Below are 19632 nucleotides of genomic sequence, written 5' to 3'. Positions count from 1 at the left end.
GACACCCCTTGTATAGATACTAGGCACTCCATAATTTAATGGACAAAATAGCACATCCTCGCGCTGATAAGCTGATCATGATAAATTGTGCGTGATTTGCTAGCTGCTATGCGATGAATTAGCTGTGGGAGGTATCTCAAGTGGCGTCACTAATCTACCCCGATCCATCAACCCCGCCCTTCTTTTTGCAACCCCTCCTTACTTTCGCTCCCAGGCGCCAGTGATCTCGCCAGGCGTCAGGGTAGGCTTCAAGTTTGTGAAGTTGACCACGTCGGCAATAACAGTCTTTGCTGCTTCGTGCTTGAGCGCCCTGTCGGCGTCGCCCTCGTTTTCCCAGTTCAAGATTGCGACAACGTGGTAGGGGGCGTCAGGGCCAAACCGGAGGACCTGCCAGTTCTGGAGGCCCAGAGGCGTCCACAGCTCGTTGGCGATGGGCATGTGTTTGTTGATGTAGTAGTCCATGTCGAAGAACTCGCCCTCTTTGGGCTGGGGGTAGAAAACTGTCACGTTGGAAGGCATTGTGTCTTTGCTGTGCAGGTATTTAGCTTGGGCCTCGCAGTATGCTATTGTTGGGCCAGTTCGTACTTTGAGATTGAATTGCTGGTTAAAGGTCTGAAACTGTGAGTTGACTGATGGTGTTGAGGCTGGGTTGTCTGTTGGAGGAATATTTATATGCCGAGAGCTCTCCGAGGATGCGGCTTGTACCGCGGCTGGTGGAGTGCGGAATTATGATTTCATATTTCGGGGCTTACGAGAGCTGGTGGGCTGAAGACATGTTCGACCAGCTTCACTGCCCTTTTTGGAGCGCTGTTGAGCTTCCATGTACGGCATTGAAAGAGGAGAAGAACATCTGGGGAAATGGATATGTGAGGATTGCCAGAAAAAAAGGTATTTGCGGCAAATGTATCGCTTTTTTTTTTTTTTGGTAGTATCTACCTTGAATTCTCTCTGCGTATTTTCTCTTTCTGAGTGTGACGTTTACGTAGGGTATAAGCCCTTTTGCCATGAAGAAGAGGTTTGGCTTTCTGGATTAGCAATCATCTTCCTAAACAGGACGACAGAGATTAGTATCAAGTGATATATTTATTATAAATCATGATTACTTGAGGATTACTCTGAGAATGTTACCCACGCTTACGCTCCCTTGGTATTACGCCTGCGACCGCAGGAAGCATTGATAAGACACTTGTATGGATAGAAATCAGCTGGTGATTTTAATCTTTGGCATGAATGCGCGTGCCCGTCTCCCTTCGCCGCACTTTTCAGGTAGTCGAAAGGCAATCTGGATTGCTACCTTGGCAGTATCTGGCTACTATTTTCCCAGTTGGAGTTTGGATAAAAGCAATTGGCTTAGCTGCATTCTGTACTGCAGCTACTGCTGTGAACTGCGCATAACCTATGGCGTTGGTCGCCCCCCCAAAAAAAAGAAATACAGCGAAAAGGCAAAAAATGTGCCATTACGAGGAGTCGAACCTCGGTCTTCAGTGGTTTGTAGTAACACCACAAACTGATGTCTTAACCGTTGGACCATAATAGCTAGCACTTGATGATGTTACGGTCCGCAAACATTAGCACTATGAGAGTTTGACATTTTTCTCCTGGAAATGATAGCAACAATTCAAACGGCCATATCTCGCTTGTTTATCGACTCTAGAATTCTCATGCTTCTCTCCTACTGCATGTTAGTTGCTAAAACGATTCATCTCCAGCTGCAGGGCTATGAGATGCGCTGGTGCAAAGATCCTGGCAGCATCTCCTGGTGGGCATGTGGCTACAAGGACAAACATCACGATACAGTCACTGCACTTTATATTAATCTATTTGCGCGTATGTTAGATATTCGTTTTGCTTCATTCTCAACTTGTTTATCCCTGATAAAGCATTCATCATGCAGAATAGGCGGGTGAGGTGGCTGGTTTGGCGCAGGACGTCCTCAAATGGGCGATGATGCGCTTGAAATATACATCGCGAGCAGGTTCCACTGTCGACGAGGCAGTAAACAATGAAACAGGGCAAGGAACCTATTGCCCGCTTCTCCTTCACCTGAATTCTACTGTTCCGCAGACTGTCTTTGCCACTTTAGATCAGAGAGCTGCTCATCAGGCTCATCCACAAATTGAGACCATTGTTTCAACACCATCCATTTCACGACAAAAGCCCAACATCTCCATGAAACTAGCTACCATTATCGTTGGCATATTATTAATCGCTCACGTAGTCATTATACCCTCGAGACTATTAGTACGGCTATCTCGCCAAATTATGAACCTACCTCCATTCATAGATGCTATGGCCGCCAAGCTCCGAAACTGTGCTGCATATCGGCGCGCAGATAACAGAAAGGAAGACCACCTGCTGTTTAGAATGGAACTTTGGCAGGAACTTTCGCAAACGGTGCAATTGTTCCCCTCTATTATAATCCGTGCTTTCCCCTCGTAGTCGACCCCGACTGCCAAGGACCTATGATGGTGGCTAACAAAATAAGATTAGCCAATAAATTAAGCTTATATGTCTATCCTCCGACCCGCCCAGCTTGATCTGCTGCTCTTGGCCCGAATGTCACCTCACTTAATGAGGAAAATGCCATGATAGCGAGGGCATTAGGTTTGAGCGCGGGCTCTCATTACCGGATCAGGAAGCTCCATAAGCTCCCAAGCAAGGCGCCATACTGCAATACAATGAAATGATTGGTTGCTATGGCGCTTTTATATCGTAAATGGTAGTTACTCTATGTTCGGGAAATAGGTCTAATTCTCTGTTTCCTTCCTGAGAGTTCTTTTGCGCCGCTTCTTGCAGTGAAAGCATAAAATGAGCTATTGGCCCATTCATGCTAGACGCTTTGAATAAAGAATATCTACCAGACTTATCAACTTGAACAAATTATAATAAAATGACTACCAAAATCGCCATATCTTTATTTTTGGTGGCTTGCCCACTTGCTCTCTCCGCGCCTCTGGCTGGTAGTGGCTCAGGGCTCCGCCTCATCAAGACCTCCGAAGCTGATGTCGGCCAATGGGTGACTGAACAAGACAAGTTCGACAGATTCATCTCAAAGAATATAGGGTTTATCGACATTACTGAGATCAAGGTGTGTATCTTGAACCCTCAATTCAGAAGTCTGCGGCCAGTTATCTTATTAACGTCAGAATAAAGGACGATGAAGTGCTATCTATTCTATCCACTCCATCTTCAGAAGCATCCCTCTCTACCCGTGCGGTTACATATCCGACCAAGGTCGAGCACGTAGAAGAGGCACAGTCATTCATTGCCAACGTGTCCATCAGTGGTCCACAAAGCTGGTTAACCACATTTACGCAGTGCGTATTGTACGAAATTGGCTAGTAATTGCGTGATGATAACAATTGTTGACTAGGTTTACTACGCGACATTACCGTTCGACTACTGGCACTCAAGCCTCAGCCTGGCTTTTCGACCAGGTCTCCAGCATTGCATCTGTAAGACCGGAAATCACTGTGCAGAGATTCAATCACACATGGAATCAGCCCTCTATTATTGCTCGCCTGCCGGGCCAAAGCTCCAACCTAAGTAAGTTTGCTGTCTTCCAACACTTTGGTGCATTATGCACTGACGGACTTCGAGTTATTGTGGGAGCCCATATGGACTCTACCGCTGGCTCTACTACGGCCCGCAGTCCTGGCGCAGATGACAACGGCTCAGGATCTGTTACTATCTTGGAGGCCCTACGTGTCATTGCCCATTCGGATTTTACCCCGAAGAACACTATTGAGTTTCACTGGTACAGTGGCGAGGAGGGAGGTCTCCTTGGCTCCCAGGCGATCTTTTCAAACTATAAATCCACTCAAAAGAGTGTGCTTGCCATGCTCAATCAAGACATGACTGGATACTCGCCGAGTAACAAGATAGCTGTGTATACTGACAACGTTGATGCGTCCCTAACTCAGTACGTTAAGGTAATTGCGACTCAATACACTGGTGCTGCTCCCCTGACCACTAGATGTGGCTATGGCTGCTCCGACCACGCCAGCGCTCGATCCAACGGTTTCCGTCAGTTACCTCCACATCTTTTCCATGATAACAATTTTACTTACTATGGTCAATAGCATCCGCTTTCGTCAATGAAGACATATTCGAAAAGACCAACCAAAACATTCATTCTGCAGCAGATGTAAGTTCCACAAATGGAGTCTGTTTAGCTCTGGCTCACATATAGGCAGTCTCTTGAGAAGATCCAGTGGCCAGCTATCCTGCGGCATGCCAAGTTTACAGTCGGGTTCATTGTGGAGGCGTCTTACCTTTAAATTGTTCACGGGTGGCTTCATGGCTTGAACACGCAAGCTCACCAACGCTGGTAACATATATCGCGAGTAGCGCAGTTGTTGGTCTGCTTAGTGACGGCCATCTGAAATGATAGCTTAGTTGATGGCTGCTTGACCTATCGCAAATTGTTTCTTGATACGAGAATAGCAGTAGACCGCTAATGTGTTTATCCGTATCACCTCACTTCCACAGACCAGTTCAAATACATGTAGTGATTACTGTCATCTATTCAAGACCTCAGTATTGTATTTATATTAGTTCTGATATTATGATTTCGCCGGATGTACGAGCGATTGATAACGCCTTCAATGTTCCCCTCGTGCCTTAGCGCTTTATAAGAACTGAGTACCGTATCCTGTGCCTGACCCTCTTTGCACATCGGCGGCTTGTGGCGTGCCATAGGAATAGCCACTTGCAAATGTTCCCTCGTATGTGGGATATGGAATTTCTTTCCAGATCTTTTGAATCCTTTTTGCTGCCTGCAAAAAGTTCTTTCGAATAGCAGGATAGTCGCTGTTTACCAGCTTTTTATCCTTTTTGACAAATTTGCCATCAATCAGTACGTGCAAGATGTCTCCAATGTTGGCGTGCAAAATAATTGCTGCAACAGGATCCTCCCATCCCAGCATTGAAGGCGAATTCTCTGCATCCCAGACTACTAAATCGGCTTTGGCGCCGACTTTGATGACACCAAGATCTGGGCGTCGGAGAGCCAGTCCTCCGGATCGTGTGGCCAGCAAAAACGCCTGGTTGACGCTCATAGGGTTGTATGTCGGCACATTCCAGTTCTCCAAGACTTGGTTGTAGAAGTAATGCCGAGCAGACTGAAGCCACATGCGGGCTTGTGTCAAGATATCCGAGGAATAGGTAAAATGCGTATCGATTCCCAGCGCTGCTTGGTCCTGCGCATAGTATGAGTGGGGATGGCCATGGCCGTACTGCATCTCTGACTCGGCCGTGATAGAGATATACTGGTTGGTGGAACGAAGGAGCTGTAAATCATCCGCCGTTATGAAACTCGAGTGCGAAAAGACGACTGGGATAGACCCGTCCAAAAGGTCAAACCTTTGAACTTGGGATGGAAGATTGCTGAAAGCCCACGGCCCAGAAAGAGAGTGCGTCGTCACAACCGAGACGTTGAACTCCTTGGCAAGATCTGCGACGGTCTGGGCTTCGTTGACATCTGGATTTGATCCCCAGTAGTCATATGCAATGCCGAGTTCAGCAGCGGAACTTCCCAGCAGCGCCTTTTTGTTCTCGGCCATCTCCCGAAAGAGTGGGAACTGATCCTCGGCGGTGTAGTTGAGCGACGTGATGTTGTGAAAGGTAAAAGCCCAGAAAACTCTGGCTCCGCTATCGACCGATGCATTGAGTCCGGCGTACGATGTACTCGCTGACCATGTGTGAGAGGCGTGATCGAGCATTGTTGTCACTCCGCCATTCACGGCTTCGTAGATGCCGGCCAGCTGGCTAATATACACATCGTCCGCCGTGAACTTGTCTGCTGAAAAGTACTCTCCGTAGCGACTAAAGTATTCGGTGAGCGATGTATTTGATCCAATTGTTTTGAAGACTGTTTGCCACCCATGGCGATGGGTGTCGATGAATCCAGGAGTTAGGATCTGATTCGATATGTCTACGACCGTTGTTCCAGTCGGCAGCTTGGATGGCAACGCATCTGTATTCACAGCGGCGATACGATCGCTCGTGATTAAAACAGAACCATTCTGGATTATGCGTAAATAGTTCTCGTTGTCGTCCCATGCAACGATTGTGCCGCCTGAGAGCAACGTAGACGCAGCGTCGACAACGTTTGAGAGCCCAAGAGCTCCTAAAAGCAATTGGAAACGGCGCATGACGAGCACAGAAGCCGAAACTTTTACAATTGACTGATGGATATTAAAGTCTGCGTGTTGCGGTACTTCTACAGAGACTCGGCTCGTATATTTATACAGCGCGTCACGTCGCGTCTCCAGCAACTCTTGCGAGACTCATTGGGGCCCATTCTGTGGAACCTCATAATAGGAGGCACAAGACCTACATTAGCTTGCTTTCTATCTGTTGGTTCTGCCTTTGCGAATCCTCCATTGTGAGGCACATGCGTGCAACTCGAAGCACTGCCAATCCGCATTGCCCGCGATTGCCACTTATACGCCGAACGCATATGAATGGATGTAACCTCGCATATGGGCTGCGTGGAACCGTTCCTTTATTCGGCAAAATGCGGACCAATGGCTGGAGAGACTTTTGGTTGTTGGCTCGCCATTTACAAATTCTTGGTCATCCTTGCTGCCCACATATGTGGACCTATTGGAGCCTCGGTTGCGAGTAGTATACGCAAATGAATACTGATAACCAGCTGTATCGTAGGGAGGGGCTTGATGAAATGTCTGCAGATGCACCAAGTGGAACAGCAACCGGGCTGAATTCTATCACATTGTTCATCACCAACACTCTCGGTTACCATCCCTGAGAGTCCTGATGCAGCCTAGCCAGCCCGATGGCGTCTTCATTGTACGAACTTGTATGTGTATTGATGCCTATTCCTTCTTCCTCATTCCCACAGCCTTGCGCATCAATGCTCATTCCTCATTCCTACTGCCTTGTGCACTCGAAACTAGCCTCCAGAGGGCAAAAGGGTAGTTCTATTACTTGTTTAATTCTGATCTGGGTGGACTTGGATCCCGGCATCATACTGGTAGTATCTGCTAATAGTGCCATGACAAGAAGGCCGGCCAGTTGAAGTTACATACTTAATACTATCAGTAATCGTCATAATTCTGATTCCTACATGTGCGTTGGCACACTCGCCCTACCTGTCTACTTATAGTTACTACATGTGGCTAATCAATGCCGAGCCGCCACTAATGCGAAGTAAAAGCCACAGCCGCCTTGACGAAAGATTAAGCAACCGCCTAATCCGCCTATAATGTGTAAGCTTAATAAATACAGCGATAGCTCTCTGTTTTAAGTAAGTGCGCATTTCCAATTCAGCGTAGGTAGGTTAAGCTAGGCATGCTGAGATCACTTCTTCCAAGATTTATCTTGCTGCGTTTTCTAGCTCTCCGATTGATGGGGTTTATGACGCTACGCCTCTTGCAAGCTCTAAACTACAGTAAGGGCACATAACTCAACATGCGATACAAGCTTGCAAGTTGAAACTCACTATATATGTGGAGGCGTGTTCTTCCTTTTAGCAGAAGGCGTGACTCTGGCGCAGGCGCAATAAGAAATCTTTTACTGCGACAAACAAACAGTAAAAAAAGAGACATGCACAATAGCAAGTTGAATTGTCGACATATCATGGCATCGAAGTTTCCTAAAAATCCCACTTGGGAATGCCATGGTCATCTTTGCTGGATTTCCCTTGTCGGCCAGGCCGTACGTTAAGCCTCAGTAGCGGTTCTTCATCTCTTGAACAAATCATGCTAAAAATAATTCTGAGAATGATCAAAAGGCGTACAATACCTCTAGTTTGCAAAATTATGTGGGATCAATTATGTGATATTAGTTTTGATGGCAGGCTCAATGCGAGGCAAAATGACTCCAAATGTGCAATTGAGATCGAAAGCCTCTCCAGTCTATTCACAATTTATTCGCTATGCGCGATGCGATATTCCATTGACAATACAAACAGTGAGATAAAGGAGCGTTGAACAAAAAAAAAAAATTCTCTTCGCATAGGCCTCTCAAGCGGCAAGTCCGTGAGCAGCATATGCCACTACGTTGTGGCCTGAAGTAACTGAACTGCAAGTGGAGATGATTATGACATTGTTCTTTATAATGAAGCGCATATGCGAATCATCTACAGCCTATCAACGGCTCGCATCATCCATCAAGCCAGTGGTTCTTCACTGTCAGCTACTTGTCAACATAGCATAAGTGTGGGGAGCGTTTCATTCTTGGTGGAACGTGTGGAAAATTTCTTACAGAGTGCAGCATGGCCTTATAGGGCGCTGGGCCAGCCGTAGTGGCAGAGCTGACTGTAAAATTACAAAGGTTGGACCCCCCTGTCAACTCTATACGCCCAGTGAGCTGACCCTGGTAATACGTCGTAGCTTTCATTAGTAACGCCACTTGGATAGCCTCGATGGATTTGCTTACTGCGGCAAAGAACTCAAGGATATATGCAAATCAAAGATTTTTTGTTCTAGGCAATGGTAACTAGTGGTTTGACAAATTGCTCCGTAATGATGAAGAAATTTCTGACGAGAGACTTCGAGAGCTGTCTTCTTTGTTTGGCTTATAGAGAACCAAGTTCAATGTCAAGGGGGTTGTAGTATATATACCATGAAGAATTCAAGCAAAAGATATCGTTTCTGCACTCACAACCAACCTTAACAATCCAATTCATTTACTCAGTTACCTTTAAACCCAGCTTGCTAATCGCCATCTCGACTCATCAATGAAGCTCTTCTCTATCATCACGGTAGCAATCGCATCGATTTCTACAACCGCCATGGGAAACTGTAAGTCGTACTTGAACTTCAAATTCTGTTTAGTACTGACATCTATTGTTTTGTAAAAATAGTGGTTCCTTACGAGAGACTTGACAAAGACAAGGCTGTATGTTCAATCTCTCAAAATCTCTGTTTATGGTGATCCTTCAAACTAACACATTCAAAGGTCCTCCTTGTCGTTGATTTACAAGTCGGTCTTTACAATGCTGTTAGAGACTTTGATCCAGTCACGTACAAGGAGAGCATCATTGGACACGCCGCCATTGGAAAATTGTTTGATTTGCCAGTTATCTTGACGACTTCTGCAGAACAAGGTAGGATAATCTTCTTTACATACCAACATTCAGGACTAAAAGATATCACAGGACCCAATGGCCCATTGCCGAAAGAAATTACGGACATGTATCCAAACGCAACCTTTATCAAGCGTCAGGGTGAAGTTGATGCCTGGGACAACGAAGACTTCCGCAATGCCGTCAAAGCTACAAACAGGACTCAGATCATCATGGCTGGCATTGTGACTGATGTTTGTACAGCCCATCTGGCCTTGTCTCTTCGTTCTGAGGGATACTCTGTTTGGGCCAATGCCGAAGCATCGGGTAGCTCTTCTACATTCGTCCGTGACATCTCCAACGATAGGATGCGACATGCAGGTGTGCAGGTCGTCAGTCTTTTTTCCATCGTTTGCGACCTGATGAGGGACTGGCGTAATGTTCCTGGTGCGGCGGAAGTGTTTCCTTATCTCGACAAGTATTTCCCTGTTTATGGCATGGTTGCTAGGGCTCATGCCGCTGCCACCACCAACGGAGTTGTCCAGCCGGGAGAGGGTGGTCTTATCTAAGCTGAGAAGCTGAATTTGAGGGGAAGGATTGATATTGTTCATGGAAGCGAGTAGGGTTGACAAAGTTAAGGGTGCGTTTTGATCTTAAGTGGATGTGGCTGCCTACCTTGGTATGGTTTTTTCCTACATGGTTTTCCCATACCTTCGTGCGAATGCAAAGGTTGTTTTAGTCAATGTATCTGTTATTTTAGTTAATTAATTTATTGTTGTCATTACTCTACAAGTTTCTGTATTTTGCCTAGCCTATTGGCCGGGCTAATCGAGTCTCTGGTATGTCAATTAGTTCAAGACTTGCCGAAGTCATGACTCTATGCCCTATAGCTGCTGTTTACTCTCGCTGTTGACTATTGTAATCGTCACCACAGGTTTATAACGGACTTGGACTACGTATCTTACGATTAATAAGAGCACTGGCTGAAATCACCAAAAATAGCTACAACTGCGACAGAGGTATACAAGGCACCAAGATCATTTAATATCCCACTAGCAATCTCAATTGTCACTATATACAGTTCATCCTATCTTTATACTCTTAAGGCTGCCTTGGCAAAGTGCTGATCTTTGTAGCGTCGCCACTCAGAGTAAAGTTGAACGTCTGCGGTCCATTGACATCTAGAGTCAGTTTGTAGTCGCCGGGGTAAATCCATCTATCACCATTGGTGTCTGCACGTGCCAGTGATCCGAGGTTTACCTTCAGGGTCAATTGCTGTGTCGCTCCGACACCAACGCTCTTGGCTCGCCCATATGCAGCCAGTTGCTTATTGGGATGGGGTGATGGGCCTGCGTTTGTAGATGAGAGGAACAAGAGGCCAACATAGTCGGATGCAAGGTTTGCTTTGCCGCCAGTGTTGTGTACGCTCACAACGACTGTTGCAAATACTGACGTATCTATGACCGCGCCTGCGTTGTTGACGATAGTTGCAACATCGGTGCCGGCAGTGTTGATAGACTGGAAGGACACAGAGAAGTTGGTGTAGTGCAGACCGTAGCCGAATGGAAGGACTGGTGTCCCAGTGTACCAGGCATACGTGCGTCCGGGAATGCCATTGCTTGGGCGCAGGTTCATATCTTGGATGTTGTTGTTATTGATGTAGCTGGCGGGATACTGGGTAATAGGAAGTCTTCCAGCTGGCGGGTTTGCGCCGGTGAGAACGTCAAAGACGGCATTGCCGCCATCTTGACCAGGATACCCGGCCCACAGGATGGACCTAACGTTGGGGTTGCTCAGCAGGGAGCTGTCATCAACCTGACCACCTCCAAACTGGACAATCACCAGAGGCTTGCCTAGGTTTGCCAACTGAGAGATCAGATCGAGTTGGTTTCCAGGCCAGGCGATTGAGCCACGGTCAAAGCCCTCGTTCTCTACAGTGATATCAATTCCACCAAGGTATACAATAACATCAGAGGAGCTTGCGGCTGAGAGAGCAGCGCTGAAGCCGCTGGAGTCTCCAGAATTAATGGCAGTTCCCTGAGCATACTTGACATTACCCCATTTCTGTTGGAAAACATCCAAGGGGTTTACCAGGAATGGTGCCGTGCCGGCGTAGTTGCCCTGCATCTGGGTTGTGACGTTGGCCCATGGGCCAATGATAGCGACGTTGGAGAGGGTGCGAGAAAGGGGAAGAGTTCCGTCGTTCTTCAACAAAGTCATTCCTCCAGTAGCAGCATCGTGAGCAAGTCCTTGATTCTGAGTGGTGTTGACATTTGCCCAGCTCAGCGACTTGTATTCGGATGGCTGATCGAAATATCCGACCTTGATAAGCGCCGAGTACAAACGGACCAATGATTGGTTGAGGGCAGCTTCTGACGTCAAAGCGGTCTCTACAGAGACGTTCAAAACGTTATAAGAGGTACCACAGTCGAGATCAGTGCCGGCATTCAGACTCAAGGCAGCAGCTTCAGTCAGGTTGCTGGCGTAGTGGTGAGGATCAAAGACGTTGTCAACAGCATCACAGTCGGAGACGACGTAGTTGAAGTCTTCGGTAAAGCCAAAGCCATCTCGCAGAACATCTTGCAGGAGGTATTCGCTTGCGCAGGCCGGGATGCCATCGACAGCGTTATACGCGCACATGACAGATCCGACCTTTGCGTCACGAACGCAAGTCTCAAACATTGGCAGATAGTAGTCTGCCATGTCTTGCTGAGTGGGGTTCAGATTGTTTTCTGTTCGGCCATTTTCAATATCGTAGGCAGCAAAGTGTTTGCAGGTTGCGATGATTCTGAAGAAATCAGGATTAATTCCTCCTTGAAGACCGCTAATCAGGGCCAAGACGTAGCCTTGAATGCGGAAGGCATCTTCTCCTGGAGTCTCCATGCCTCGGCCCCATCGCGGGTCTCGGAATGGGTTGATATTCGGTGTCCAAAAGTCAAGTCCAGCAAAACCGAAGTTTGCAAAAGCACGCGCTTCTGTGCTGATGGCAGTAGCGACGTTTTGGACCAGAGCATCGTCAAAGGCAGCAGAAAGGAGAATGGGCATAGGGAAGCTGGTTGCAGCGCTAAAGTTGGCACCAAGAGGCGACTGGAATTGGACACCGGTACTGCCAGCAACTCCGTGGAGTGCTTCATTCTGCCATTGGTATGCGGGCAAGCCGAGTCTCGCACTGCCAGAGGCCGAGCTGCCAACGTTGGCAACTTTCTCATCAAGAGTCATAGGCTTCACAATAGCGGCGGCTCTCTCAGCCATGCTGAGTGTGGTATCACAGATATCATTGCTGCACAGGGGATCACGGGTACAGTCGGGGAATGAAGGCGTCAAGGGGGGGTTTGTCGAGGGGTTGGTGACGGAGTAGATGTTGATCCTGCAAAGTTGTGTTAGACTGGAATATTCCTTGACACTTCAAGGTCACCTCAGGGTTATGGAGTCGTTGAATAACATACATATTTCCACCGCCACAAGTCTTGCTGGAGTCCGCAGGGCATGGTGTGCTGCATTGGCTATCATCAGCCTTTTCGGCTGTGCTCTCAATGCTATGGCCACAGAAGCATTGGCTTTCAGCAGTAGAATAGTCAGTCTCAGAATGTACAGAGGCCAAATGTTCAAGAAGCGCAAGCTTCAAATCTTCATGTTACTCACATGGCAAACTCGACTCCAGCAAACTGGTAACCAGCCGCACCGCACACGTTGGCGCAGTACTGCGGTGAGTTGAGGTTTCCAACCGTCAAGAACGGGCCCGCGAGATCACGGGGCGAGTTGGGATCATGGTAGCATCCCACGTACGTTGTCTGCGCCGTATACACTGGCAAACAAGTTCGAGATTGGGCAACATGGAAGAGGGCCATGGAGAACATCCATGGTAACAGCTGTAGACGCGCCATGGCGGACTTTGAAAGCGATGCACCAGGCACCCTGGAGCCTCAGAATATCAATCTGTGCGCCTGGTTTATAGCGATGAATCGTATTCCGCATTTTCGTAAAAACAAATTCCCGCTTGTTATATACGCCTCCCGGCTGCATGTGCTCCCTGCTTACTATCGCCCGCAGCTCTCTGACCTACATTCAGAAATGGCTTCATCACTCAAATCCGCTTTCTTAATCGAGCAAGGCTTATGACCCGACGGGTGTGACCATCTCCGGTTTCCGAACGTCTACCTACCTCTCTGTTTCTCGATGTGCCGATCCTCGCCCTCTGCGGAAACCTCACTCACATCTCCATTACGCCATCTTCTACCAAGAGAGTATCGAAGGACTAAATCGTGACATCTATCGTCTTCCCCAGATTTTCCCGTCTCCTAAAGTTTAGATTCCCGGCGGCTCGTTCGTCGACTGCCGTGGCCAAGGCTTTTCCCCGCAGCCTCAGCTGTCACCCCTCCATGTTGGTTGGAGACGTCTCTGGACGGCAGTGCCTTTAGAACAGAGCCAAGGTTGCAGCTAGAATTACGGACTATAGTTAGGCTTCCAACGTTAATTTTCCGGCTAGATCTGGTGGTTGTTTAGCCTAAAGCTGCAACGCCAGCACAGCGTGATATTAGTGGCGGACAAGTTGAAAATGTCCCGGCCCCGGTGTCCAATAATTCCTGCATGCAGCGCCAATCCGGCAGTCCACCTTAAAGCTAGGCCGTCTCCCTACTCACCAACCTCCATCTGAGATTTTACTCTTGGCTGTTATTACGCAACGTTGGCTATTTGTAGGTGTCTAATGCGATGTGATGGTGGGAACCATGCGTCTTCTTGTGATAGAATTTACAGGGAACGACCGAGATTACTGCCGAAGCGAGTGAGCGCCGGACACCTTTGTGGTAGGTGGCTATCATGTTTACTATTCCCTGAGTAGTCCACCATTAATCCGCCATTCACAGAATCTTTCTCTGGCTGTCAGTTGAAAGCTTGAAAGTAAAGGGGCAAGCGTGGAGCTTCTTGATCGGGCCTAGTCAGTTCCTAGCTGTGTCTTACAGCTAGGATATGCCCTATTTCTGACAACTAGGACAGCATCAGACCCGGGCACTATCGATTTTAGCATCGGATGATGGTGCTTACCTTCGTATACTTGCTCCGTGCATTTCAATGTGGTATAGTTCCTGAAACACGTAAACTTGCCGTTTCTCGGAATTAAAGCGAGTAAGCGGATAGTACGGAACATGGTGATATAGGCCGTTGCTGAAAGAATAGGAGAGCCGATCTGGATAGATAAAAAGTGTAGAGAAGCGCTAAGAATGGTCCTGTTCCTCGAGATCTTCGTTGCTTCGACAGGCCCTCCCGCTTCTTTATTCGCTGCCTATAAACCGCTGCCTTCTTATACAGGGGTAATCAGATTGCACTAGCAAGTCAAGATGAAGAACGTTTTCGCTGCGGCTGCATTGCCTGTTCTGGCATCCGCAGCTTGTATCTCCTCGGGAGACCAAAACACAATCAACAACGCCTTCCAATCTGGAGGACAGAATGCCGTTGTTCAGCTCTGCCCCAATGCGTTGATCCAGATCACCGATATCGTCAAGTTCACCGCCGATGGCCAGGAACTCTCTACGCAGGGCTACCCTACCGACAGCTCCAGAGCCACCATCCAGGTCGCCGTCGGCAGTGGTGCCAGCACGCTGATTTCTGCCAGAGATCTCAACAACATTCGCCTCAAGAATATCCAGTTGGAGGGTAACCGACAAAACGCTGGCTTCCTCTCAGGCGGCGATGCCAACATCATCATTGGTGGTGTCACTTCAGGCGGCCAGGTCATCTCGAACGTAGCATCGCGAAACCCTCGCAGCTGGAGTTGTCTCCATGTTATTGGCTCTGGACAGGATAACAACCCTTGCAGAAATGTTACCCTTACCAACAATGACATTGGCCCTTGCGGTCAATCTGGTACTGATCCCGCTAGTGGTGACGGCCTGTGGGCTGATGGCATCTCTCTGGACTGCACTGCCTCTTTAGTACAGGGAAACACTGTAAGTGGCTATGATACTAGAACCTCCTGACACAATTGAGAGAATGTTAGTATCTAACCTATCGGCGCTAGATTACTGGTAGCACAGATGGTGGCATTGTCCTCTTTGGCTCTCCCGGCAGCACCGTCACCGGCAACACTATCAAGTCATCTTCACAGTACCTAGGATTTGGTGCTATCAACCTTGTCGATGATGAATACAATGGTAGCTACGCTGGTGTTACTGTTACCAACAACAACATCGAAGGCGATAAACTGTTCAACATCGGTATTGGCGTTGGCGCCAATGTTTGGTCTTTCAACGACCCCTCAGCACTGTCTGGACCAGTCACCATCACTGGCAACACCATCAGCGGACATGTCAGCTTTCCCATTGCCGTCAACGGATGGTCCAATGGTATCACGGTATGTGATCTACGTGCAATACCTGTTTACAACCACCACTGACATGCCTTTAGGTCACCGGAAACACTGTGTCGGGCGTGACATCTCCCAAATCTAGCTTTGCTGATGCCTCTCAATGCAGCCAAGCTATTCAAAGCGTGTTCAACTCCAACGCAAACCTCATCTACTACCCTGCTGGAATTTCTGGATCTCAGAACCTCCAGTCTGGCTTCGTTGCCACTCCTGGTAACGCGACCAACTTCTTGTGCTCGAGCTTGCCGCTGCCAAACTCAGTCACTTTCCAGCCCGGACAGCTGACTGTTGTTTCTGACTCCGGCCCATTCGCTACGCTTCACAACGTCATTGCTCAATACCAGGGCGACAACAACTTGGTGGTTCTTCAGCAAGGTAGCCCTGTTTGGGCTTCGGGCCACACTTTGCCTAATGGTGGAAACTGCGGTAGCCCTTCCGGATGCCAGCTGAAGTTTGGCTCCGACGGTAACTTTGCATCTTTCTTCAACGGCGTCCAGCAGTGGAGCACCAACACTTCAGGCTCTGGAAAATCCCTTGTTGTCCTTAACCAGGCCCCTTGGATCCAGGTCAAGGACGGCTCTGGCAACGTTATTTGGGATACTACCAAGAACCAATAGTTGCAGATAGCAACGTAGTTGACCCTGTACATAGTATATAAACATATACAACTACATAATAAGAGTTTGATGCTTAGACTAATTGATTGAAAGATTTAATCATCGTGCTAGGAGGGAAAAAAGAGAAGATAACAGTGTCTCGTAGATGTTATTCGACATTTATTAGTGCCTAGACGTCCCTAGTTGAGTACAAACATGGGGTATTGAAGAATGAATTCAGAACGATTTTTTCTTTTCTTGGCTCTGGCTCGTGTGACTACAATTATGGTTCATATAGAAGCTTCGTCACCTATGTTACATCATCATGTTAACGCCAACGACGACCGCATGATGGCGTTCTAAATTAGCACTAAGTGTTGGCTGTGTACAAGGCCTTGTTTTACTCCTTCTTCTCTTCTATGTCCAATGCCCCTTGCAGCTTTCGGTATAATATGATACCCGAAAGACATGAAAGTCCACATCAAAATTGTACCTTATTTTTCTTTCACGTTGGTTATTGTATTTAAAATGTCTAAATTTTCTAAACCCACGACAAAGAAGCAAACTTCATGTATATGTGTGATCTATCTACCTAGACTATGTAGGTTAGCTTTTCTTTACTCACAGTCATAATGAAGAAGAAAAAGCAATATTTATCTCATTATAGCTAGAGCTGAGTGACCACATGTTAAACCTCGTAGGCTATGTGGCTATCTTGTTGTAACTGTTGTGGCATCTCTACCATGATCCTCAATGCCAAAAAAAAAAAAAAAAAACTGACTGGATACGGGCGACAGACTATAGTTATAGTCATGGTATCATGGTAAGTACAAATTGTTCTGCAGCCATCTAGCGTAATCAGAGCCATGTTTAAATCCACAAAGAATGGCAATACCATGTTGAACCAATGTCTCAGATAAGCAGAATTGCGCTCCAACTTCGGTATCATACGCCGAACTACCGAGGGTGTTACCTTGTGACGAAGGAGTACTGTGTCCCACTCCATAAATTATTTTTCAATTTAATCCCGAGAAGATACCCATTAAAAATTGAATATGTTTATAGTATACCAACTTTCTATAACACTGACAAACATTTGAACATATGTTCTCGTATTCACGGGTATGTTGTATGTCAGCTGTGATACAGTTAGATGATGCTCGTACGTACGAAAGATATTCATATTGAGAGAATACAATTTAAGAGAAATATAGCCAAAATGTTCTTGTAAAGTACTCTTTCTGTGTCTCTCTTACCCAGAGCTTACCAGGCGTCGACAGGTTTAACAAACGCACTCTTATACATCAGCAGATCTCACATTTTGATGTTACATTGACCGACCCCTTTTCTGAGATGTATATGTACAGGAGGACTACAAAAGTCCATGGTCACCTAATCTCCGAGACATGGAGCAGTTGCTAGATCTTACAGTTACATGACAGCTGCCATCAGGGGCTTGACACAGCCCAAAAATTACCCACAAGTCGTCAGCAGCCGATTTGTAATTCAAGTCTAGATTCATGTATAATGTGTGCTTTCATCTTTTGTAACAGACCAGCAGAGCTACAAAAGCCATTGGCAATATCGAACTGAATGAGAATTATGAATAGGTAAGAAAAGTTATGCGCGCCTGTCGCCTAATGTGAAATAGAAATACTAGTCGAGAACATGCAGTCAATGAGTCTCTAGGTTGGCAGAGCGTTTATTTAAACCCTTTCAGATAGTGTTGAAGACCGAGATGTCACTTGGATTGAAAGCTGAATTTACCAGTGGCTGAATAGTTCGGGATGGCTATGCGTAACCAGCGTTTTTCAATAAACGACCAATTCACAATATTGGTATAAAAGGCGGTGGTTCCATGATGTATTGTCTTTGTTTGAGATTTGTCCTACCGAGGGAAAATTTCGTATGCAGCGAAAGACTTATGGAGAAGCTCAATGATTTGGAAGGATACTAGAAAACTGAGCAGATTTTTGCCCCCTGGAACTACTCGGATTTGGTATCAGTGGCAATGTCTGAAGTAACCACAACGAGGCTCTGTAACTTGCCAGTAATCTTCATAGCTTTTCAAGAAACCTTTTAATTCATATATACTTGGTCTCAAAAATCTTCTCATAAACCAAACAAGGGCAGCCTGAAGTTTTATACCAGAAAATAGCAACATCATAGACGCAGCGCGGAAAAGATTAGCCAATAATTGACATTAAATCAGCCAAAAAGATAAAATTGATAGAAGCGGTCAATCGTCCTCATGAAAGAAGGCTATTCTGATGCATACATATGCGTGCACCTCGCTAATAGTTAGGACAGTGGATCGCTAACGAGGATAATGGACCCAGAAACAGGCCTGGGATCCTCAATCGGGCCAACCTAGGTATCTTCATTGCGTGGAGCTTGCTCCTAAAAGTAGCAGCCGATGGCAAGGGATGGCCGCGCAGGAACAGCATGACGATCTCGCTGGGGTTGTGGTTACTGATTGATGGACTTCAAACTTGGACGCCGCAAAACCGTTTTTCTCCATCCGGCCGGCGAATTAATAGTGGAGCGACAAGAATTCGCTACCCCGGAACTGGAAGCTATTCATTCTTGCACGACTACGCACTGCTATCACGAGGCACATCGTTGATGGATTACATTGTCTGATTTGTGTGTTCAACTGAAGTGCATTTGATGCCAGCGGCAATTTGTTGATGGAGTTAAAAATAGAACAAAAGCCAACTACTACTTGTAGATCAGAGTGCACTAGTCACTATCACACAATCATTTCGAAGTGATTGGCCGGTCAGCTCTCCGTCTGTTGGGTGGAGGCAGCTTGAAAAATAATCTTAAAAGTATCTCGCGTAATCTTAAAAAGAGGAAAACCTTTATCGTGACACTTGCCTATTCAAGAGAGAGAGGAAGAGAGGAAAAGGATACTTGATATCTACTACTCCATACTCCATATCTACTAGCCTCGATAAACCTTGTGGTTGTGGGACTCAAGACAATGGCTAACAGCTTTGGTCTAGTAGTACTTCTTTGAGGACTGTGAGACGTCATTCGCTCTGCAAAGTATGGCCCGACGTGCCAAGAACGCTGAAATCCCGACATAATCCCGCGATCAAAGCTGAGAAGCTGCTCAGCCCATCGGAAAATATCTTGACAAAAATCTAAGATGTAACACAGACTGCATACGTCCACCCAATTGCTGCACGACACTGAGTGACGAGCAAGCCCATGAAGTTTAGCGCCTCGGAGGCAAAAAGTGGCTGCCCTAGCCCCCGCACATCATCACAGGGACGGCCCGCTTGCAGACCAATAGAGGAGCCGGGGAGGTTACATTTTGCCTTGATCACAGCAAGCACGCCTCATGGTGCGATGCCCGGGCGGCTCGGCGAAGAGGCTATACAGCATCTAGTGTCTGACATTTATGGAGTTCTCTGCTGTTGAGTATAAAAGATCCATGGCCCATGGAACGGATAATCGGAACGAGCTTGCAATGCCATTTCCCAGGATTCACCACACGGCGCTCCACAAGCTTCTACGTGAATAAACGTCACGATGCGACATCATGGGTTTTGCTTCAAGCAAAATCACGGATATCTCGGCTCCAAGCAGGCCAACCTAGCCTTTCGATCTTTCCATTTCGAGACATCGTGCTCCGG

General features: G+C 47.0%; 6 protein-coding genes across 6 annotated transcripts; 3 read left to right on the top strand and 3 right to left on the bottom strand.

Annotated features, from left to right (window-relative positions):
• Positions 1 to 198: 198 nt before the first annotated feature.
• TGAM01_v208528 (hypothetical protein) lies at positions 199 to 519 on the bottom strand (the record flags this gene model as incomplete). The annotated part of the gene is made up of 1 exon (XM_018806676.2): positions 199 to 519. The coding sequence occupies one exon, from the start codon at positions 517 to 519 to the stop codon at positions 199 to 201; it is 321 nt and encodes a 106-aa protein (XP_018660146.2).
• A 2371-nt stretch (positions 520 to 2890) lies between these two features.
• Positions 2891 to 4280, top strand: TGAM01_v208527 (peptidase family M28; the record flags this gene model as incomplete). The annotated part of the gene is made up of 5 exons (XM_024550355.1): positions 2891 to 3088; positions 3154 to 3317; positions 3374 to 4026; positions 4083 to 4147; positions 4197 to 4280. 5 exons carry the CDS (start codon positions 2891 to 2893, stop codon positions 4278 to 4280), a joined length of 1164 nt encoding a protein of 387 aa, XP_024404910.1.
• A 351-nt stretch (positions 4281 to 4631) lies between these two features.
• Positions 4632 to 6155, bottom strand: TGAM01_v208526 (hypothetical protein; the record flags this gene model as incomplete). The annotated part of the gene is made up of 1 exon (XM_018806674.1): positions 4632 to 6155. The coding sequence occupies one exon, from the start codon at positions 6153 to 6155 to the stop codon at positions 4632 to 4634; it is 1524 nt and encodes a 507-aa protein (XP_018660144.1).
• A 2603-nt stretch (positions 6156 to 8758) lies between these two features.
• TGAM01_v208525 (hypothetical protein) lies at positions 8759 to 9600 on the top strand (the record flags this gene model as incomplete). The annotated part of the gene is made up of 4 exons (XM_018806673.2): positions 8759 to 8768; positions 8831 to 8865; positions 8926 to 9073; positions 9125 to 9600. The coding sequence occupies 4 exons, from the start codon at positions 8759 to 8761 to the stop codon at positions 9598 to 9600; spliced, it is 669 nt and encodes a 222-aa protein (XP_018660143.2).
• Positions 9601 to 10132: 532 nt separating this feature from the next.
• Positions 10133 to 12915, bottom strand: TGAM01_v208524 (glycosyl hydrolase family 3 N terminal domain-containing protein; the record flags this gene model as incomplete). The annotated part of the gene is made up of 3 exons (XM_024550354.1): positions 10133 to 12398; positions 12478 to 12588; positions 12674 to 12915. 3 exons carry the CDS (start codon positions 12913 to 12915, stop codon positions 10133 to 10135), a joined length of 2619 nt encoding a protein of 872 aa, XP_024404909.1.
• Positions 12916 to 14367: 1452 nt separating this feature from the next.
• Positions 14368 to 16009, top strand: TGAM01_v208523 (hypothetical protein; the record flags this gene model as incomplete). The annotated part of the gene is made up of 3 exons (XM_018806671.1): positions 14368 to 14976; positions 15048 to 15380; positions 15434 to 16009. The coding sequence occupies 3 exons, from the start codon at positions 14368 to 14370 to the stop codon at positions 16007 to 16009; spliced, it is 1518 nt and encodes a 505-aa protein (XP_018660141.1).
• Positions 16010 to 19632: the final 3623 nt, after the last annotated feature.

The sequence above is a fragment of the Trichoderma gamsii genome (assembly GCF_001481775.2).
Source record: "Trichoderma gamsii strain T6085 chromosome Unknown Scaffold_36.2, whole genome shotgun sequence".
Lineage (NCBI taxonomy): Eukaryota > Fungi > Ascomycota > Sordariomycetes > Hypocreales > Hypocreaceae > Trichoderma > Trichoderma gamsii.
The sequence above is the reverse complement of the archived record's forward strand: the minus strand, read 5'-3'. Positions and strand labels throughout refer to the sequence as shown.